Source organism: Embiotoca jacksoni, unplaced genomic scaffold (assembly GCF_022577435.1).
Source record: "Embiotoca jacksoni isolate LCO1_2020_lvr unplaced genomic scaffold, fEmbJac1.0.p SCAF_13, whole genome shotgun sequence".
Taxonomy (NCBI): Eukaryota; Metazoa; Chordata; class Actinopteri; family Embiotocidae; genus Embiotoca; species Embiotoca jacksoni.
The window spans coordinates 905,504-928,947 of NW_027185263.1; the positions used below are offsets into that span (position 1 = coordinate 905,504).

A 23,444-nucleotide genomic window follows, 5' to 3' on the forward strand; every position below is an offset into this window, starting at 1 on the left:
AATGATTGCAAAGAGGAGCTGGAAGATTTTTTTTTAGTGAATTTATAGTTTATTTATGATGCAACATTGAAAGCAATCAGGAAAAGTCAATAATTAGCTTGTTGTAGATTGTTGAAGCAGCTCGGTAACCTTCCTGTAATCAGCAAGAAACTAATCAAACAGACGTCTGATGGAATTAAGGGGAAATGTAAAGTAGTACATCTCTTTTCAGTAGTTGTAGTTGCTGCAGGTGTGGTAGCTTCTCTTGTTCCAGCAACTCAAAGATAAAAGAGCAGCAGATCTCTTTAACTAGTTTCCGCCTCAGCAGTCGAACAAACAAACAAACAAACAAACACTGAGCTGCTGTTTCTGCAATCACAGTCGAGTGTCGACGCTTTTATCCACAAAGGTGGCGACAACACGAGGACGGGAGCTGCCAGCTCGTCATCAATGTTTGTTTTCAGTCCGACTGTGGAACTGAAAGGTTTGAAGAGCCTGTGTGTCGGTGTTGACGTCTCCTTTCTAACCGTTCACCATTTATTTTCACTAAAAGATGCATCTTAAGTTGTTCCCTAATGGTCCAAAGGAAAACCAACGATTCGTGCTGGGAAGTGAAGTCGATGAGCTCTGCTGTGGTTTGCTGAGGTAGATCTCTGGAGTTACTTATCTTAATGAGTTCACAGCTGAGCTCGGTTAGTTCGATTCCTCTTGTGGAGGTCTAAAGAGATCCTGACCCTCTCGTTTACCATCACCGGCCTGTCAGTCGATAAACCAGTCGTTGGCGTAGACATATGTCTTCGTTTTCCAGCCTCTTATAGGTCTTATTATTAAAAAATAGAAAACAGCATGTTATAGCTTGTTTAACTTAATTAGTCCAGAGCAGAGACTTTCTACAGTCTCCACTGGTTGGATGGTTGGATGGATGGATGGTTGGTTGGATGGTTGGTTGGTTAGTTGGATGGATGGTTGGTTGGATGGATGGATGGATGGTTGGTTGATTGGTTGGTTGGATGGATCGATGGAGGTACATTTAATTATTTCCACGAAAGAAAAAGATCATTTTAAAGCAGGTTAAAATACAATAAGCATAAAAATGCAAAAGCAAAACTGACATATTACAAGAAAATATAAAATAATACCTTCATGGTAGCGTTTATACAAACTAAAATAGAATAGAACAGTCAGCAGGTATAGTGCAAATAAGATGGTGAAATAAGCCAATAAAAATAGGTTAGTCTGCAGCATATAACGTTTTCCAATTATACTCTATTTTATTTATGGATTAAAAACAAAAACATGCTGTAGTTTATCAGTGACCTCTAGTGGTGCTGGTCGGTGTATTCTGTTACCTTTGGACAGAGACATGCACCTAGTTTTCAGACTTTATGCTAAGCTAAGCTAACGGTTGGCATAGATGTGTTTTCTCAGTCTCTTCTGTATTTCTCAAAATATTTCCCAACCCTGTGGTTATTTCCTGAAACCCTGTTTTTGCTAATGGTTTTGTTTTCCTGCAAATCACATGGTTGAAACGATGCAGCAGGAAATTGCTACAGGCCAAAGCGTGTAATAGACACACATGTCCACTACAGCAAAATGTGAGTTACACGTTTAGTTGTATTGGGTGGGCGTGTCTTTTTCACGCTTTGCCGGGTTGTTAAATAAGAGTAGATTGACTCCGTTACTGAAGGACACAAATGGATCTAATTTTTTTTTTTTTATATTTTCAAAATAAAACACACCACAGGCTACTGGTTTCATCTTTAAAGTGTTGGATTGTGTCAAATCTTCACCTGAGAAGTAAATAAAGCTGTTAAATAGATGTAATAGAGTAGAATAAAGTAGAATATTTCCCTCTGAAATGTGGTGGAGTGAAAGTAAAGTAGCATCAAATGGAAATACTCCAGTAAATTGTACCTACAGTAAATACATGTGCTTAGTTCGCTTTTCTCCCGCTAAATGAACATTTCAGACAGCATGAGTCGTTATTAGTGTCCCGGCTGATCTGAGTGGAGCCAGCAGGGCCTGGTAGTCCGGGTTCAAACGTGCCGAGCCGTGATAAGACGCCGCCTCGCGACCTTGAGGACTTTCTAAACGCGGTGTGAATTCTGCAGCAGAAGAAAACACCGGTAAGCTGTTTCTGCCACACACGTACAGCCCCACAATAGGAGAGGAGAGGGACCCCCCCACCCTCCGCCTCTCGCACTTTAATTGAGCCTCCTCCTCCTCCTCCTCCTCCTCTTCTCCTTCCTCCTCCTCCTCAGCCTCCTCCGGGCTTCGCGGAGAACTTCTCGTCGACGCGCCGCCTCGGTTCACTTTATTCCGGACTGGATAGGAGCAGCAGCAGCAGAGACATGGCTCTCCTCCACCGGACTCTGGTACCGCTTCTCCCGGTGTGTCTGCTGATCTGCGGCGGTGAGTCCGTTAAACACGTGTTGGTTGTTTTTGTTTTTTTTATATTTAACTGGGAAAGTTTCGTGGAAGGTTTCTCTGTAGTTAACGGGCGTGTTTTGGTCCCGTGTGTTAAATATAATCAACATATTAGTTGTATTTCGCTTCTGCAGTGACTTTGAAAGCAGATTTATGAACTTCGTGTTGCCTTACGGGAATTTCAGTCTCTATTTCCAGCAGTTTAAAACATTTAAAGGTGTAGTTAATTACTGTGTAATTGCTGCTGCTAATTAACCGCCCAGCAGCGTGCCCTGCAAGCTGTCGTGTGATGGAGCTTTTTTAAAACATTTTTTTTTAAAGCTGGTTCTCCTGAAACTTCTGTCTGCATAAGTTATTAAAGGTTTAATGCGACTGCTGAGGACATCTGAAGGACCGCAGCGCTTTATGTGGACCGCAGGGCCAAATTTAGAGGAGCCCCATGTTCCCAGGGCACAAAGTGTGCTCATGGTTTTCATCAGTGGAACCAGACAATGATATCAGCGTGATGGAGGAAGGCTGTGTGTGTGTGTGTGTGTGTGTGTGTGTGTGCGTGTGCGCGCGCGTGTGTGCGCGCGTGCGTGCGTGTGTGTTTATCTCCTGGTGTCACTGTAAGAACCAGTTTACCTTCAGGCTGTGGTGGATATTTTTGCAGAGGTTCATCTCCAGAGCTGTGAGGGTTAGAAGTTGTTTAAAGGTTTGAATCTCCCTGAATAATCCATTTATTGCTTAAACTAGTGAACAATGTGCATCAGAGTCCAGGGTCATGTTTGTTTTGTCAGATTTTTGAGGCCAAAAGTCTTCAATTTACAATAATTTGAAAAGGAGAAAAGCTGCCAATCTTAATATTTACGCTTATTAACCAACTGATTAATCATTTAATCGTCTGTCGTGACCAGATAATGTGAGTAACGGGAACATTAGGTTAACGCTTGAGGCTGCAGATGTGATTGTGGTTAATGAAAGTTGAAATCATCAGTCGAATAAGTGTTTTAGTCTTTTGACAGAAAGTTAATCAACCAGTTTGTCAATCGATTAATCATTGGAGAATTTTTTTAAAGAAAGATTTGTGGATATTTGCAGATTTTTGTTTTGTTTTCATGATAATTGTAAACAGATTTTCTCCCGGTGTTGTTGTGACCGTGGACTCAGGTTGGTGAAATCTTTTATTCCTTTAATTTACGCGACTTGAAAACTTAACGAAAGTTGAAACCAAAAAGCTGGTTGGCAGAAAAGACTATTTAAATAATGAATTGTTTGTTATTTTTCCACTTCCAGCTTCTTGAATGTGCCAGTTTGCTACTTTTTTCTTGTGTATCATTGTTAACAATGGTGCCACTTTTCCAAAAAGTCTAGTTTTAGTGAATTTGTAGTGACGTGTAACTCATTTGAATTGGACGTCCAAACGAGGCCAAACTGTGCTGAACTTTCAGTAGCTCATTTCAGTGGGAACATTAGATTTATTTAGAAATCAACCTGCATCTCGTTGAGTTTTGGACGGTTGGTCGGACAAACAATGCTTTTTAAAGATATCAGCTTCAGCTGGGGAACTTGTGATGGTCATTTTGTCTGTTTTATGGCATTTTATGGAGAAATAAATGTATTAATTGGGTAAAGAGTCAGCAGATGGTTGTTTGAGAGGTGAGAAATGGACGTGGCCAATGAAGTCCTGACAAGCAGGCTAGTATTTATGCAAGTGTTACCTTTTGTTTTTGACTTATTTCTTCGTTAAACAAAAGTTGATGATATTTCAACACTACGTGCGCTGAACGCTCTGTTGCGATGCTAAACGCCGTACCGATGACTTCCATCGTCTTTTGAAATGTTTGCTGTGTGGCTGCAGCACAATAAGTCATATGAATGAAAACCTTCCTCCCACGAGAGGACAACACTCACTCTGCCCCTCTTTTTCCCCTTAAATCCCAGTTGTTGTTTTTTACTTCGTCAGCCTGGTCTTAATTGGGTTACCTCTATTTAATCCTCATCGAACCTCCACCTCCTCTGGAGACGCAGCAAAGCTGTCTGTTTTTGGATTATCTCGTTGGCCGCTGATGGAGACCCCCGGCCCACTAAAGAGCTTCCAAACGCGGGCTCTGTCCAAACTGACCCTCCTCCCTAATGGGCCTTGAAGGGCACTTACTTGAATGCAATCTACGGCTAAAAGCATCTTCTGCTTGGATGGAAATGAAACCATCCCACGTATGAGAGAGAAACCCAAACATGCGGCTCGGCTGATGCACGAAACCTCTTATTGATCTGGAAGTCCGGCGCTCATCAGTATGATGGTCATGTTGTCTTACAAGAATGGACGTGCGGTCCGGGCAGAGTGGTGAAGCAGTAAATCTGGTGGTGCAGAGCTTTTACGGTGACATTTACAGAACAGAAAGTGGACGCGGCGGACAGGCTTTTTTTTTTTTGTTTTTTTTTTTTTGGTCCATGCCCTAATGAAATCCTTTAACCCAAACAAAGCTTTTTATCCTTCAGTGCATTAAAAGGATGTGACGGATCCTTTTAGTCAGTTTGTGTGTAAAAAGGACACAGAAAATCACTCGTTATTAAGTCGATGTGAACTTGAATTAACTGCATCTGTTGTGGGAATTAGTGGTGAGCATCCACGGGTGCTTTCACAGCTACCTTAAACGGATGGGTCATGATTTTTCAAATAGTCGTTAAAATACAAGAAATCGATTTGTAAATGTGACTTTTGTTCTTCTTTGTTTCCCTGTTTTTACCGTTGCCTCATTGCAATGTGTTCCTCCCGTCAGAAGGTGGCGATAATGCAGCTAAAAGCTGTTTGAAAGTTGTTATTGAACAAGACCAAAATCCAGTCAGACCAACAGAGGTGGATTTGGTTTGGATAAAACAGAACCGTTGGTTTGTCCGTTCGCGATCTCAAACTTTCCCGACGGTTCGGACTTTTGGAGCGATTAATAAGTTGCGGCGGCGATCGTGAACAATGAAAAAGACAAATATATCAATCCCAGACTTACTGTCACGTGATGGGATTTCATTATGAGCGTCGATCAATAGGTTTACGAGACATCTCTTGTTTACCTTGTAAAGACATCAGGCGTTACAAATCAGCAGTTCCTCACGTTAACGTGACCGATGGTACGAGAACATTTGTGATTTCACCGCGGACCTGAAACTAGAGCAGAGAAACATCCGATTTTTAGTCCAATTTTTTGGGAACAGATAGTCTTTAACATTCCCGCTTTACCGCCAAGTGTTCCTGAGCCCATGCAGTGATTTCTACTATAGAATCATGACTGTTTTTCAGATTATTCGGGGTGACATTCATGTTTCAAACGGGGCAGAACGTCACCGTCCAAGACCCAACTGTCGTTTTAGTTTCACACAAGATGCTACGACTGTTTCCAACAAATGTTTTAAGGAAGCAATTCAGTTTATTATTATTGTAGATTTATTGATGTTCCAAAATGAGATTGAAAAGGATAAATTATTTCTCATGACTACCAATCTTATAATTGAGATATTCAAATTCTTGACCATAAGGTCACATTGAAATACACGTTGCAGGCTATAAATGGTGCCGTGTACGATATCGCAATACTTTGAGTTGCAGTTGAAGTTGTCTGCAGAGAAATTGTGAACAATTGGTTAAAGTTTTCATCACATTTCCACATTTTTGAGTGAGATTGTTTACATCATAATATTAATGGTTATTGTCTTATCTCGATAAGAGAATGTGGGTTTTGCAGCCTGTAAAGTGGTTGTGAAGTCTCCAGAAATGAGTCATAAGGTATCCCGGTGAGTCAGTTGTCTTTAGTAAATAATGGCTGGTCTCCCTGCCCTCCTCTTCATCGCTCCCTGCCCTCCTCTTCATCGCTCTCCGTGGCTGGATGCCTGGGAATGCCGGCGCTCCGCTGCTCGTCTGCATGCAGCAGGAAGTGTGCAGCTGTTGGCTGCAGTTGTTCGTGTGGGATTAGTGCGTTCGGCTGAGTGATAGCCGAGCTCGACAGCCACATCATCTAATGTATTGGCTCATTGTTCTCATTAAAGAGAGTGTGCTGTTTGATCCCCGTAGTATTATAATAAGGGCTTCGCCGGTGCGGTAAGCATATGTAAGATAATTCGGCTAAGGTGGAGGTCAGCGTGCTGAACAATCAAACGTCATCCACCTTATTGCATCGACTCTTTTCTTTACTTTAGCTCAATATTCAAACCTGTGAGCTTCTTTTCTGCAAACAGAGGACGGCAGCGGACGTACGGACCATTCAACTTTTAAAATACTTCATGAAGTTTAAAGAAAAAGGCGGTTTATTGAAAATGTTAATGCTTCAAGTCTGAAGTTTTGACTTTGTCCACAGTTAAAAAGGCTGTTGGCTTCATCTAAGCTCAACCAAGGGATTCATTTGGCCTGAACATAATGAAAGAGTTCCTCTGACTGTAGTTAACAGCAGAAGATAATGTAGGAAAACCAATGGGGCGGTGTTCAGATCTGTGCAGCGGGAACGAAAACATAATGCATTTTTAATATATGCAGGGCTGATTACTTTTTGTTCCAGTGAGAACATTCAGTGTTCAAGACCTCCAGGATTTCACTGAGTTTTGTTTTGGAAAGACGACTTGAGCAGAGTTTCGGTTGACGATGTTTTATTGCAGGAATTTTGCTAAATTACAAACAATCGCAAACGTTGTGGAGATTGCTTGAATTTGCGTTTATTGTCACGCCCATCTACTCTAACTCTACATGTCTAAAATGACAAAATATTAGCTTCACATCCACCCAAACAGGAACCTCCACGACCTCTGACCTTTCTGTTAACGTCAGCAAACACGTCACAAACTCGTGAACTCGAGGCTGATGGAACATTACGAGTTCTGACTTCGTGAATCCCACAAGAGGGCGCCGTTCATATGGACTCTTCTCAAGTACACGATCAATATGACAAACATAATTTATTTGCTTCTGTTGACGATGTTTTCTTTGGAGAAAAATTGCAAATATTTTGCAAAATTGCGTGATCTTATTGTGATCTTTCCTACATTTTTGCTTTTAATACCTTTTTACTGAATGTTGAGTATTTTCTAATTATTGAGGTCTTTAGTTCGTCTCCCAGCAGCACGTGACGCTTATAAAATATGCAAAGCTTTTGCATAAATTTACTAAACATACTGACAGCGCAGGTCCAAGTTTAAGGGATGTTTTACAATCTGCAAAATGCCTCTTCAAGTATCAACATGTTTCAGTCTTGAGGTCCACCATCATGCAGATAACTGCTGCCATGATGCATCACAATGGGGCTAAAACACAACACAGCACTGCATCCTTTAGAGAAGTCTTACTGTACTGCATGAAAATAATCAATCCTGTGCGAGCAGCGCAGCCAAATCCAATATTTGTGATTCAGAGGAGCTTTAAAAAAACAAGCCTTTAAGCACTCTCTCCCTGCACGACCAGGAAAAAAAAAACTTGAACCCTGCAGCACTTTTTACCAGAATACATGTAAAAATAAAGAAGTTGGTGTGTTGCTGGAGACGCTGTTTACGTTGCTGACCCGGCGGGCGACCAGAGTTTAGCCCTCTGGCTCGACTCCACGACGGATTCTTGACCTCCTGGATGCAGGCGGATGCTCGTCGCTCTCATTAATGGTTTCCACCGGTCCTCCTCCTGATTGAGTTTCCTTAAACGGCTCCTCCAACAGGTCGTCCCGTCTCGGGGGGGGGAGGATCGTTTGCCGTATGGATTTTTCACCGCGCTGAATGATGTGCTCTGAATAACACGGCAGTCAGGGATGTTTCAGGGAAGCTCTGCAGCTCCGGAGAGGGAGTCGATACGGGAGAAACTCCCTCCCAGCAGGCCAGGGATCAAACTACAGAGGCAGCTGTTGGATGTAAAATCCCACTCAGACATCAAGCATCCACTACACATGAAGACAAGGCCCCTGAAAACCCTTCAATTCAGGCATAAAGCTCTGATGTCAGCTCTGCTCCCGCCAGCCAAACAGCCACGGCTTTGATTCCCTAAAACACGTCTCCGATCTTCGGAGCATGCCGAGAAGCTTTTAAAAGCACAAACTGGAATAACAAACACCAAAAAGTGGTCAAACAAAATGCTGGTTTTTTACAGTTTGGGTCAGTTTGAAGCAGCATGCAGAAAGATTTAGCAGATTTATGGAGGTAAGACGCCACAAAATCCAACAATCCCAAAAAACTCTAATGTGTTCTGTTATTTATTGAAGCATTAGATTATTAGTACATTAGTGAGTTTACAGGTGTCCAAATGATTGTTCACAGGCTGAGTGTATTTATATTCAGGCCTGAAAATTATGTAGCATAAATACACCACAGTTAGATGCATGCATGATGGTGTACATGCATGCAGAATAAAACATCCCTGTTCTTTGTTTTAAAAGAAGACATTGGTGTGAAGTCTGGGGCAGATTTGGCCATTTGTCTCCAAACTGTGCCCATGCGAATTCGGCCATCTGTACATGACGTCCCCTCATATTTAGAAAGCCCATCTGTGGGACACATGGCACTCTCTCGGGCCTCCATCCAAGTGCTGGCAGCGGTCCCATTGGTGCCACAGGGACAGATAAAAAAAACCTCCAGTATCGCCTTCGTTGAGGAGCTTTTCCTTCCTTTTTTTTTTTTTTTTTTTTTTTTCTTTCCCCACTTTGGTCTGCAAACAGAGATTAAACCAGCAGCTGCACACACCTGACGCCCAGTCCAGGCTCATTCTGCCGGGGGGGGGGGGGGGGGGGGGGGGCTCACGTTACCGGGAAACCAGACACCACAATGGTCTTTGACTCCTTCCCGCCTTTTTCCTGAGCCGTGTCCCCCCCCCCACACCCATACCGTCTCCTCATGCACCTCTCTCATGCCCCCGACTTTGCAGGTTTTTTTTTAAAGTCTTTTGGAGAGCAGTGGACGGAGCCTGGGAATATTTACTTTGAGCTTGTTGTTTTCAACAGGAGGATTAACTTTCCTGTTGGAGCGTCTGGTGCGTCGTCCTTTCATCCGAGAGTTAGAGTACAAATAACATTTAAAAATGTAGTAACGTATAGTACAACCCCCATGGGATGCCTCAACCACAAACAGTTTCCTCGTGATGAGAATATGAACTTCCAAAGTGTCCAAACTGCAACAACTCCCAACTATTGATTTCAGACGAGTTCATTATTTGGCTCGAAGAGTGTTTTTTCTTTTCTCTACTTGGCATCAGTCAAGAGTGTAGTGTACATTCAATGAAGAGTAATATTGGAAAATAGAAGCGAATACAAATAGAAAATTTGATGAAGATTTCCATTACACTGTTATCGTCAAAATAACCCAAAGTTTGCAAATATTAACTCTTTCTGAACATGAGAAAACTTAACGTTACTAAAATGGCATCAACCGTATGTTGTAATGCTGCCGGACGGCACCGGAACGACACTGTGCTGTTGTTGTTGTTGTCGTCTTTGTTTTGTTTGTTTTAAGTTTTCTTGATCCGGTTGAAAATCATTCCCATTTTTAAGTGCTTGAAGATCAAATTATCTCTAAATTTCTGAAAGAGACATTTAAAGTATATCAATTGATTGACAATGTCAACTCCAAGACTAGTTTTGATCCGCTTCCGTTTGCCCCGTTAAAGCTACTGCAATACACTTCCTGTTTGTTTCAAATATACATTATTGACTATTGTATGTAAACTTACCACCACAGGAACAGAAAACAACCACAACTTTAGCAGTGTGTTTACCTGTACATGTAATTACAGGTACACTGTTTCTAAATGACTTGTCTTGTATTTTTACTGCAATTTCTTATTAATTATTGGCCAATATGTATATTCAGTTATTTTTATAAGATGATAGCAACCAGCCGGTTTAGCTCTAATGTTTAAAAGCACCATGGCAGGTCCAAATGGAGCTGGATTATGCATGAATTTAACCAGTTTTTAGACTTTTTAAAAGTGTAATTATATTCAACCGAACATCTTCATGTTACTCGTGTAGTTCTACCTGAAGTAGCTGAATACAATAAGATCGAATAACTCTGGAAACTCAGCATCTTCAGGGTGAAGTCAGCCATTAATCCGGAAGGTTGTTGATTGTAATTTTCTACAAAAGAGCCCATAATACATCTTTATTCCTGCCGGAGGGTGGAGGCCACAGATTCCCTTCTTCCCTCCGGAGGCGGGTTTGAAACGTGACCACGCGACTACATCACCGGTTGGAGGTTTCTCTCGTATCTTCAAGTCTGTCGTCCTGTAACGGAGACGAGATCTGTTTCCTCCTGGAACAATGCAGATGCCACCGATCGTCTTCAGTATTTGCTCAGAGCTCCCCCCCCCTCACACCCCGTCATTGTCCCGAGGAATGCGAGTCCTCTGATTTCCTTTTGTTGTTCGGGTCCGTGTCAAACTGCCGAACCATCCGATGTGTCACCGTCACCTGGTGAACGCCTGGAGAGGCTGCAGGAATATATTTAGTGCGGCGTTCGGCTCGTCTCCAGGATCGAGTTGTAAAGAGATAACACGAGCGCATATGACGGAAGTAACAGAATCGTAAGCACCACATTTAGCACCGCGGCTACGCTAACGGGGGAAAGTGATTCATTGACAGCCGACAGAAACAGAAGACACTTTTTTTTTTTTTTTTTTTTTTTTTTAGGGCTTTGAAGATGTTTTTGTAAATGGACTCTTTTGTTTATTTTTCCACAAATATGGATGCACAAATTACATTGACTTGCAATTTTACCACAAAACACTCCACAAATTACACAATTTAAATTACATATTACTTTTTATCAGGTAGTTGGTAAAAACAAAACAATTTAAATATTTGCTAATTACTAAAATGTTTCCCCAAAAACTCAAATTACTTCAGTTTTTGAGAAAAGTTGCCACAAAATCAAACATGTTTGATTGCAACTATCACACAAAAGTGAGCAAAATCCTGGAGGATTATTATCACAGGAAGTCAGCACACAGAGTTCTTACAAAATTTGCAATTTTTGTTATTTCCAGCAAATTTACCGCAAAAAAAATCACTACATTTTTGAGAGGAGATGCCGTAAAATCAAATATTTTTGATCGCAGCAATCACAAACAAAATGCGTGAAATCCTGGTACGACTGTTTAAAGGGGCGGTACGGTATTTTTCCTGTCAAATACATTTCCTGTCACATTATTAGCTAAAATCTTGTGTCTCGCTTTGTTACGTCCCTCCGGATTGAAGCGATGAAGCCGGTGACGTCTGGCGTCGTGCCAGTCAGCTGCCTGTCACTCAAACCTGCATTCACATCTGCTGGATTATAATGAAATCGGTTTCGAATCCAGACCGACTTTGATGGTGGAAGGACGTGTCTGCGTTGGGCGTGTGCATGTGTCGTTGAATATTCATGACGACCTCGGGGCTAACCAGGCAGCCTTTCATGGTGCTTGCCTCTTGCTAATGGGCTGTGCCAGGCCGGGGATATGGCATGCATCTGGCACTGTTTTTCTTCCTCTTGTGCCATAAACCATTGAAAAGATGTTATTTTCAGGGTTTTCTTGGTGAATTTTTAGCGTGAAATCTGCACGGTAGTCTCGGGTTCCTTTAGAAACACCCTGAACTCATGTAAATTGTTGAATGAAGACGAGGAGGGATGTCTGTGTTGGTAGTCCCTGAGCAGGAGCAGCATTGTGCCGGTTGTGTCTGAATGTCCTCGCGGCCCCCGAGGCTCCGTGATCAGTGCAGCGGTGGAGGGCCACATTTCATGCTTCGAGTGGGACTCTCCCCTTCAGCTGATTCATAGCGCAGCCTAATTATTTTTGTGTGTCTTTTCGGCGGTGCAGTTAGTGGTTGCAGGGCGTTTGTTTGGCAGATTCCCCGGAGGGCCGATTTGTCTTTGTTTAAAACGTCCCTCGGGAGCAGCAAGAGAGGCGGAAAACGAGCCGGTTGAAGAAAACCAACAGCAACTGTTGATCGGACAGCGGAATTTATCCGGCCGGTTAGTTTCTCTGTATCACCACCAATAATTCAGGATTTTCAGTGCCAATTCATCTTGATGTTGTAGTCTGCCATGTGAAACGTCTAAATGGTGAAAAATATCATCTGAAACCCAAAGATATTCAGTTAATTACCAAAGAAGTCTAAGAAAAGAGGCCGGAAGCTGATAATACTGTCAGTTTCTTATTAAAAAGATTAATCTTAGGTTTTTGCTAATTAAGTTTGAACTAATTGCTCAAACATTTAAGGTGGCTTAAAAGGGTTTAAATATGTGGGACATGCTCTTATTCCAGCTGGGTATCATTAAAGGTTGATTCTACATTCCACTTTTTTCTACTCGTAGTCTTAAGTGGACTATTTTTTTTTACAAGCTATGAACAAAGGTGTATTGATTGATTCACCAAAACTCAAAGTCTTGTTTTGATCCGCTCCCGTTTGCCCTGTTAAAGTTACTCCAGAACTTCAAGACGACGCTCTTTTTCTCCTCGTAAAGAAAGAAAATGTCTTTGTTCTCGTGAGCCGCCCCAATTTGTCCAAATAAAAAGTTGCGTTACACTTTTAATACAAACTGAACACTTCCTGTATCTGTTTCAGGCTTTTATTGTGAAACATTTGGAGGAAAGACTGAAATCTGACAATCCCACTTTAGATGAGTAATCCAGAACAACTGTTGAAAATAACTTTACTCACCAACAAACAACTACCTGCTGCTAGTTAGTGTTGGCGATCTTTGTTGTTGGCGTGCTACCTCGTAGCTAGCATTTTTTAACGCTTTTAACTCGACTACGAAGGACGATGAGGACGGAAAGATTCTGCACATTTTGGACTCGGTTAACACGATGCAGAACAAAACAAAGAAAATATGCAAATACTGTAAATACTCTGAAGGGAAACACATAATCACGTCCCAGATAAAGGTGACAGCTGAAAGATTCCCCGTCTTGAGGACGTTTCAGATGCTGCAGTGTTTGATAATTCTTCTCCATCTGCTAAAAAACGACTTAATTTAAACGCTGCTGCAAGGCAATGCAAATTAAACTAATTAATGATTTCCTGAAGTAATAAGATGTAAAACAATCCTGTAGTTTAATTTATTTGAGCAAAATGCTTCACGAGGAGCTCATGAGATGTTCTCTGACAGGTGGATGTATTTCAGACAGTAAAGACTTGTGAAAACTGTCAAATCAAACTACTGAAATTATGATTTTCTGTTTAATCTGCAGCTGCCGTGGAAATAATTAAAAATAATTCTGCATTAAGGACAAAGTTTGTGCTCAAATGTATTTAAAAAAAAAAAGATTGTCAGTACTATTGACCAACCTAAATTAATGCCATTGACACATGTTGTGTACTGAAATTCAGTTTAGCTGTTTGTTTGTTTTTTATAGCAAAATTAGCTGTTTGATAGCATTGTTAACAGGTTTTTAACTTGAGTTTAGCTATTTTTGAGTGAAATTAGCTGTTTGTTAATGTCAATTCGTCTGAACATCCAGCCCTGGCGACTACTGTGCTTATTATCATCACCGTTCTCATTCACATGAATACAGACCTGATATTTTTTGAATCTGTGTGCGTTTCGTCACACCGCGTTCAGCTGCCAGGAGTCGGAGGGTTTAGATATGTGGGAGGAATTTCTTTACACGGATGGCTGTGAAGTGAGACGAGCTGAATGTGAATTGTAAAAGATCAAACAAACGTTGTCCCGTTCTGACTCTGAAGTCCCGTACAGGGTACAGACAGAATAACGCCAGCGTTTCTCTCAGTAGAAGCGTAATCATGGTGAAGGGTCACGGACGTGGAGCGAGATAACGGGCTTTGTTCACCAGATCAAGATCAGACACTGAAGTGAGGTGACGTCCAGACAGGGTTTTATTGAGGAGTTGACTTTTAGGGCAATTTTGGTGTCTGCCAGCGTCTTCGTGATGAAAGCTGTCATGTGATCTACCTCCGCAGCTCCAGTTCAGGGAGAGGAATCTTCCCCGGAGGGCTTCTGCTACAATTTTTCAGAATAAAAGAAAAAAATAGAGTCGTGGAGGCTCCGAGCGAACGCCGTCTGGTCCTCTGTGAAGGCTGAATTACCGTCTGTGACTGATGCTGGATCATAAAGATAAAGTTGTTGGCAAGCACCTTCCTGGTTGATAACGACATGCAGACTTGTATTTCCACTATTTTCATCATAAATACGAAGCCCACGGTGACGAAGCGACCCGGACCGACAGTTTAACAACAAAATATGAAGCTGCAACGAGACGACGCTTCTGTGGAAATTTTTAGTGTCTGGAAAACGCTCAACTTCATTAAAAAACTTGAATCCCGACCAAATGAAGACATCGTGTGTTACCCTGAGGGATTATCTCGTCCCGCGGCAGCCAGCGTTTCCCTCCAAACAAATTAAAATGGATGTTGATGCGAACAAAATAACCAACAGTTTTTGTGCAAAAGGTTTTTATTGCAGCTCCGGATTTAGATGTTTTTCTCTCTTTTGATCCACGAAAAGTAAAAAAAAAAACATCATTTTGGACATTTTACTTTTGTGTCACTTTTTTTTTTTTGGGGGGGGGGGGGGTGTTGTGCAGTAAATGCATACGAGAACGACAGAGTGCATTTGGTCTGCAGGTCGGCTCGCGTGACCTTTGACCCTAACAGTTTCCGTGTAAGTGTTGTTTATCCGTCTGAATGCACTTCTGGGCTGCGACGGGAGACCGAACCTCTCGTCCTCCCTCGAGGTGGGAGACGAGAACACAAATCTGATCTTAGCCGCCGTCTCCCTGCAGGTCCACAGACAGCCGAGTCATTGGAGGTGGTTCGGGCATCTGCTGGCGGGCTGAGGGAGGCTGCGTGAGGTTGCCGGGGCAACAGACGGCCGGGCCTCGTTGTGAAAGTGACCCTGACCTTGATAGGTGGCTGAGAGTGGATGTAATGCCACAACGCTGGTGCAGAACATTTCTAACTGTTTTAAAACTATAATTTGAATGCATGCAGCTTAAAGTACATTTTAAAGTTTGGTTGTTCATATTTTTAAATTAGCGGTCCGCTTTAAATGTCTTTGTTCATTCTTTAAGACGGCAGGTTTTTTTTTATGTCAGACTTCTCTAATATGCAGTCATATTGATGCAACATCCAGACTCCCTTTAATAAATGATGTCTCCTTCAGTGTTGCACGCTCATCTGCTGCGTGAAGATCGTTACGGACCGTCAGCTGGCCTCAAACATAAAAAAAAACACGTACATGTGACTAGATTTGTGGAAACGACGTCCAAAAATCCTCCTCGTCAGTTTAACGTGCAGCAAACGGGCTGGAGAAAAACCTCTGACTCTGCAAAGCCCCCTGCAGGGCCGGAGGACTCATGACGCCGTGGGCTTCCTCCACCTCCAGCTAGCTTGGCATCTGCTGCCCAGCAGAGACCGGCAACACGGATATATATCGACAGGCCTGGAAGGAAAAAACCAAAGCACACGGGGGCTCGTTAAAGGGTACACAACAACCGGCCAATCACAGCAGAGGAGGAGGCTGCAGACGGTTACAAATACACAGATCATGTAGAGTTGTGGTCTTCATCTTACTGCCTTAAACTACCAGTCTGCACATGCTCAGATGGTGCAAGTGAATTTTACAGACTTTGAGGCGACATTGAACTGGTTTCCATCTCAAAGTCCAATTTGGAGCTGAAGAAGAAGGTTTTAAATTACAAGATGTGGCCTCCTTCATAAATCCTACAGATTAGTTGTAAAGCAGAAGGCCTGAACTTCTCAGGAATTGTGAACTCAAAGGTTCAAGCTGGTTTTATATTTATATTTCTTGGTAACTACTATGAAAAGACTTCCTTCGCTTCTGTGTCTCCAAACCTGTTAGTTCTGCTGAAAAGTCAGTTTCTTTTCATGTAAAGGCTCAGTAGCGTCTTAAAACTGATTTTCAGGAAACATTAATCAAACAGGAGTACTTGGATTTGCAGATTAATAAATATTTGATGCTTTAATGAGGATTTCTGCAGTGTTTGCAGGACAGACTCAAAATAAACCCGTGCATGTTGATGAACTGCACTGATTCGGTTTATTGATGTGTTTTTAATAGTTTTTTTTGACAGTAGTGGAGGAAATAATATTTGTTGATACGGTCAGTTTATTGTTTTTTTTTTCTCTTTAATAGGATTAACTAATAGTACGAAAAATAAATATTCCTTTTTTGTGTGTCTTTTTCTGTTTTAGATTTAGTTTTTAACTGCTGTAGTTCAGTTTTGTAATTGCATAAAGTTAGAGGACTTGTGAGAGAAAATCAAAGCAGCTTCAGAAGAAGTTTCGATGTGACTTTTAGTTGCTCGTGTAGGTCAAAGCTCTGCATCACGAAGCCTCCTGAAACTCCACAGCCTCAGTTCACATTGTAGAGTTTTTATAGAAATGTAAAAGTCTAAGTTTAGAGGACATCATTGAGTTTTTCAGCCACAGAAGACAGCGTCCGGAACCGTTTCCACAGGTTCACTTCTGCTCTCCACGGTGAGTCTGCAGAGCCTCATGTGTAAAATCAGCGGAGTGCTCCTTTAATAAGAGCCGGTCACGCTGCCCGTCGTGATGCATGTACCCTCACCTGTAAAAAAAACAAGCTTAAATCAACTTTAACCTACTTTATAACTTTTTCAGCTTCACGGAATAAAGTTAATTTTTCAACTTTATTCAGCGCTGATTCAGCATTTTCACACTTTTTACTGCCTCCATGTTCTCTTGTTTTCACATGTTGGCGTTTATCATGGCGCTGTGAACTCGATCTGCCACAAGCGTTCGCTGCAGGCGTTTGATCGACGCTTCGGGGCTGAATCCGTCCGAACAACCTGAAATATCGCGGTGAAAACATGCTGAGCACAAAGCAAGTCTGTCTTTGGTGTGAAAGAATATTTATAATTTGGTCAAAATGTTTTGCACATGAACTCAGAAACTGTCAGCGAGCGTCACGTCAGAACAGGAAGTTTGTTAACTTGAGTTTAGCTGTTTTTTTTAGTGAACTGATCTGTTTGTTATCGTTGTCAGCTGGTTGTCAGACTGTCAACACAGAGTTCCTCCTGCTCATCACGGCTGCGTTCAACAGGAACACTATCAACGTTTAAAGGCCTACAAACTGAACAAATTGGTGTCCTACCGTTGAAGCATCACGACGGGGGTCTGATATTCTCCATCTTTGCTCTCACGGTGTTATTTTTAGTGCATTCGCCGGCTCAGCTCCCGTTCAGCAGACCATCGCTCTGTTTGGCTCTAAATGAACCGGCAGGACTTCCTTCGTTGAGCGGCAGCGTTTCCACCTCTTCATCACAGACGGGAAAAACATTCACGTTTGTCTTTTAGAAATCCCCTCAAACTGAGAGGACTCGTCCCGCTGTGGGATCCGAGTGTCACATCAGAGAGACGGTTTGGGAAAGTGTCCTCATTGAATCACTTCAATTCAATTAGAAAAGGCTCCAACACACAATGAGCATTTTGATGCAGAGAAAACAGCTCTTTGATTGGATTGAGCTGATCCGACACGAGGAGCAATTGTTTACCAATATATATATATATTTATATATAATTTATATATATATATTTTTAAATTTTTTTTTTTTTTTTTTATGTCATCAGACTTAATAACTCTCCATGTGTAGCGACTCGCCGTGAAGCAGTCGTGTGACGGCGGCCGGGAGCTGCCGGGTAATCGTCCAGGTCGTCTCGGCTCGCAGATCAAGGCCGTGGGTCTGGATCTTTTGAACTTGACATTTCAAAAGGGAGAGGATAAAGAGATGCTTAAATATCAAATCCTCCCTCAGCCCTGTTATTGGATGCTGTTAAAAGATCAACCGCCTAATCAAAGAGGAGTGTTCAGAGCGAGGGATTGTCCCGGTGTGCATCCGTCTGTGGAAGTTGATTTATTCATGTTTCAGCATAAAACTGGGTTATCTCACTTTTTCTTTTTTGTGTGTGACTTTTTTACAGCTAGTTTACTTTAAAATCTGTGGGAAGAGTCACATTTCCTCCAAAAGGGGGCGTGGCCATGTTGCAGGCTGAAGTTATGTGTGTGTGTATATAATATGGCTATAGATAGAGCAGGTTGATTGACAGTCTGTTTACATTTTTTTGGAGGTCAGTTAAGAGTGAATGATAATTTTGTTGACCCGTTAACTGATAAACTGATGAAATACAAAAATGTCCCACTTTTGTGACAGCACTTGAACGTGGCATGAGCTGAAAGCGGGTGAGAGGAAGTTTTTTTTTTCTTTTCTTTTTTATAGCTGCACAGGTGTGTGAGAAGGAGATCAACAGGCATTTCATTGTGTGTGGTCCTGTGATAATACTCTACTAAGTTAAACCCCCCCCCCCCCATCCATCCATCCTTACACACACACACACACACACACACACACACACACACACACACACACACACCCTATTTGCCCTTCTTCCCATCTTCCACACTCCTTCTCACAAATCACTTGACAAATGGGCTGCCCACAGGTGTTGTTGGTTCCCCTCCTCCTCCTCCGGCATGGGAATGGGGTGGGAAGGAGGGGGGTGGGGGAGGTGGTGGAGGGGGGTGCGACTCCTATTATCCACAGCTGCTCGTGTCGTGACGTGAACCCCACCTCCTCCTCCTCCTCCTCCGCGGCCCAGTGGGACACAGTACCACCCGACTGTGAATCCAGTCATAACCTCGTCCTCAAGGTTTTTCACCCCCGTGAATAAAACAAGTGGCTGATATTGTCTGCTGAAGTCCTGAGAAACTGGAGTCTGCCTGTCTGGAGATCAAGATAAAGTCGGCGCTCTCGTATCAAACAATGCAGCTGGTTATGAGTTCTGAACACACGTGTCATTGTGTTTGACATTGTCTCTGACCGACTGCTTTCTGAGTCCGGAGAAAGGAGAACGTGTTTTTTTATTATTGTTTTTTTCCGTGAGGTGTTTTGACGTGAAATACAGGCCGAGTTTGTTGTGAAAACAGCCGAGTTTCAGATCTGTGGAGGTGAAGATGCTCTGAAACCTTTTGACTTCCACCGACTGTTTGCATGAACACAAAAAAAATGAATCGGCAGCTCTGAGCAGGCGGGAGATAAACTTTAAATCTGTGCAGGTGTCTGAATGCCTCTGCCCTAAAGCCCTCATGCTTTGTTTACCCCCCCGCCCCCCCACACCCTTCACCCCCACACCTCCCCCCAACTCTGCTTGCACTCTCCGTAACCTGCAGTATAATTGTCCTTCAGCCGGCCGTAGAACATCTACAAAGCTCCCTAAACAAATGATTTACTGATTAACTTGACAAAACACAGGGACATCTAATCTGAGCCCCAAATCTCTTCTTGTCTTCTTTGTTTCTTGCGATCCTGGTTTAGCAGCTAAAGAGCTGGTAGATGTTCTCGATAAGATTCCAGTGGAGGAATATATTCAAGCCCTCATATCGCTGCTTTTTCATCTTTCCCGCATGTCTGTTCGACAACTACAGATGAATAAAGCATTCGAGACGGATCTCTGAAGTAACGCATGGTTGAATTACCAAAATCTTTGCATTCGTACTTGTAAATTGCTTTAAAAAGTTGACACTGGAAAATGACGTCATTAACTTTAGCAGTTTTAAGCTATTAACCTGCTGCTGATGTTTATTTAAGCAACCAAACTGTTTTTTTTGGCTTTTCTGGTTTTTTAAATCTAAAGCTCGTCAATGAAGCAGTCGTTCCAGGAAATCACAATTATTATTGCAAATTTAGGCAATTTCTGCAAAAGTTTCTGCAAAAAAAAATGTTTTCTTCAAAAAAAGGTCGTCAACAGAAGCTCTGTTGAAAGTTATCAAAACAAAACTGACTTTATTACCAAAAATAAGTGTTCATTTCCAACCAGCAAGGCTCCGCCCCCTTCTCCTCTCACCATCAAAACAAACTGCTGCTGGCTTAATGTAATAACAGGAAGTAATGGGGTTTGTGGGAAATGTGGTCTTATGATGGATTGAGGAACATGTTAAATGAGTTTTCTCCACTTCCAGCTGGAAGAGACTGAACTTTGTTTTAGTGTTGAATGAATGTGATTTAAAAGCATCTGAAGCTCTTATTTTGAAGGCAGATGTTTTCTTTGTTTCTATATTCCAGTCACAGACGGCTTGTTCTGGAAAGATTCGCAGCTTTTAGACACATTTGATCACTTTGGGCCTCGTGATGGTTCTCTGAGTTCAACACAGAAAGAAAAACACATAATAAGTAGAATATTTCTGGGATGTGCAGCAGGATTATTATCACAGGAAATCAGCACAGATTACTCTTTAGCAGTCAATTGCAATTTTTTTTGCAATTTTACCACAAAAATTTCAGAACTCCAAAAAAGTTTTTGGTGAAAATCTGCTGCAAAATTTTAATCACAACAATTACAAATAAACTCATTGTTTTAAAGGTTTTTATTAGAAGCCCAGTTCAGTTTTACCACCCAATGTAATAAATACTAGAACACAATGTGCCCATGATCAAAAATTTGCTTTCATTTAAGAGGACCAACAAAAGCCTGCAGCTGCCGGTGAAGGGTTAACTCTGATTTCTGGGATGGCCATGTGTGAAAACGCTTTTTGGAAAAGAAACCCAGCTTCCTGTTAAACTCATCACAGCCAGATCTTATGATAAGTTAAAGTAAAAAAAACAAATGAGGTTTCAGATTTAGTGTCCTTTATCCAAAAGTGTCTGAACTCTGCTGAATCTTTCTCACTCGTCTGTATCTGATCCAGGTTTCTGTCGCTCTTCTTTCGGGGTCGGGACCTTTGTAGTCGACCCAGCATCACGGCAAAGCGTGAAATAGACACGCCGGTCCACTGCAGCAAAAAATGTGAAATCGCCACACTTTGGCCCGTTAAGGCGTGGCAGTTACACATTTTGAAAGCGTGAAACTTACATGTACGTAAAATTCATGTGACCAAGGTCCCGCAACAAATACAACAATTTTTTGGCTTGTTGGCATTAGTCACAGACTGCCAATGATGGGGTTTGAATCCAGGACTTGTTTTTTCCCCCCAAACCCCAACAATGTGATCAAAATGTTCCTGTAAATCACACGGCTCTACAAATGCAGTCGGTTTCATTTTCGTCCACTACAGGAAAATGTGTAACTGTCACGCCTAGACAGGCCAAAGCGTGGCTATTTCACATTTTTTGCTGTCGTGGACCGGGCGTGTCTATTTGACGTTTTGCCGGGTTGTCCGGGTTACCAGACCTCCTGTTTTCACACCTGTCTTGTTCTCTGTGGTTATTAGATGTGCCTTTTTAAGGGCGTCTGTAATTCATCTGAACTGAAACTACTGTAGCGCTGCTTTTTAATCATGTGGTGTGTGTTGGTTGGAGGACCGGCCGGGAGTAGCCTTTCCTCCTCATTAACACAGCAGTGCACCTGTGATCACTCTCATATTCTCTTTGAGAGCATTACGGTTCTCAGCGGGGGATTTGTGTGCGGTGGTGGTGGAGGGTGTAGGGGGGGGTGGAGGGGGGTGGAGGGGTTCAGCATTTTGATCCCGGTGAATTGGGTGTGGCACGCTCGGCCCGACAGCTCGCCTCATGTCTGCTCGACGGGATAAAAGGAGAGCGAACGCACAAACGGGCCTTTGTTGTTGGACGCGCTGCGAAACACAAAAACCGACACAGATGTTAGAAAACAATGCAGAAACAAAAGTTCAAAGAAATATGAACGGTTCAGGAGCGTGGAAATGTGAGCGCGTGTCGCTCGTAATCAGCGTTACGGCTAATTGTGTCAAACTTTTATGTAAAAACCTCGCCGACTCATCAAGTACGAAGCATCCGAAAAAAACCATCCCAGTAAGTAGATTCAGCCTGTTTGCATAAGTGATTTTGTGGTCGGGTTTCAAAGACCGAAGGAATTAAATCACTTTCCTGATGCGTCCCACTGCTGCAGTCAGAATTTAAATGCAGCTGTTTGGATTTGTTTTAAACCAACGGCTCTTTTTTTTTTTTTTTTTTTTTTTTAAACCGAGTTGAGCAAAAGAGAGAAACTTGGGCGATTAGAGTCGTTTGAAGTGAAGCAGCTTCTTAAAGCGAAGAAGTATGAAGCTAAGAGATGAGACGGGTTCCCTCAGCAGATAGACGTCGGTTCAGTGACCCAGAACATCCCGGTCGGCAGTCGTAGGTTTCAATCTCAATGACATTTGAAATGTCGGCATCGAGCTACGAATGCAGGAAGTTGCAGGAATATAAAATCTCGACTCCTTGAACATGCTTCAGTTTTCAGAAACGGATCGTGCCGGTGAAACTGTGTCGTCCTCGGAGGGATTTCAGGACCTCGAATGTCTATAAATCAACTTTCTTTTCCCCGCGTCGCAGCTTCACCTCTTTGTTTTGGTAGTTTAAACTTTGCTGTGAGGAAACGCTGACTGACCGCGTTTTAAGGTGACACCGTTTCTGTTTTTCTGACAAATGGAAGTGGACCCTATTTCCCCAACACGTTCTGCGGTTCTGATGAAAATTGCTTCCTGATGTGGGGAGTTCCCACAGTGGAGAAAAATATTCTATCAAATGGGTTTAACCCTTTTAGCACTAGAACTGACCAGCAGGGTTTGAAAAGCACCTTTATTTACTTTTTTTTAAAATCGCCAAAATGACACGATTAATCTTCAGATCTTAAAATGTCTGAAGGTCCTTGAACTAATTGTGCACCGAAAAAATAACAAATGAGTTTAAAACTGAAATTTCATTGACACTCTTTTTTTTGTATTATCTCCATATCATTTAAAATGTGTCCAAAAATAAAGTTTTAATGTTTAAAAAATAAAATAAAAAAAAAAGCCAAAACTTCTCAACGACACCGAAGAACTGAGACCACAAACTGGATATAAAAGTGGACACAGTCTGACAAGTCAAGCCAGGAAGTGTGATGCCATGGAGGGCCACTAGGGGCTTCCACCAACAAAAGCTCCGGCTCCATAGACTCCCATTTAAAAAATCTAAATAAAATTATGTCCTAAAATAAAAAGCCAATAAATTATTTCCACGAGTTATCTCGGTGTTGTTAGCTAAAGTAACTTTGTTTTGTTCGTTTTCTGGAGGTCCATCTGAAAATGGATGTAACATGAATGAACATGTTATAACACTGATTCTCTGCCTA

General features: G+C 42.2%; 1 protein-coding gene across 2 annotated transcripts in view; it reads left to right on the plus strand.

Moving 5' to 3' along the window:
- The first annotated feature begins 2,051 nt into the window (after positions 1 to 2,051).
- mcama (melanoma cell adhesion molecule a) overlaps positions 2,052 to 23,444 on the plus strand; it is a 41,663-nt gene continuing 20,270 nt past the window's right edge. The window contains exons 1-2 of one of the 2 annotated variants that reach the window (XM_069145812.1): positions 2,052 to 2,105; positions 2,241 to 2,391. In XM_069145812.1, coding sequence (XP_069001913.1) covers positions 2,331 to 2,391 — 61 coding nt within the window. In that variant the 5' untranslated portion in view covers positions 2,052 to 2,105; positions 2,241 to 2,330. Of the gene's footprint in view, positions 2,106 to 2,220; positions 2,392 to 23,444 lie in introns of those variants that run through there. The other variant, XM_069145813.1, reaches the window with a different exon arrangement.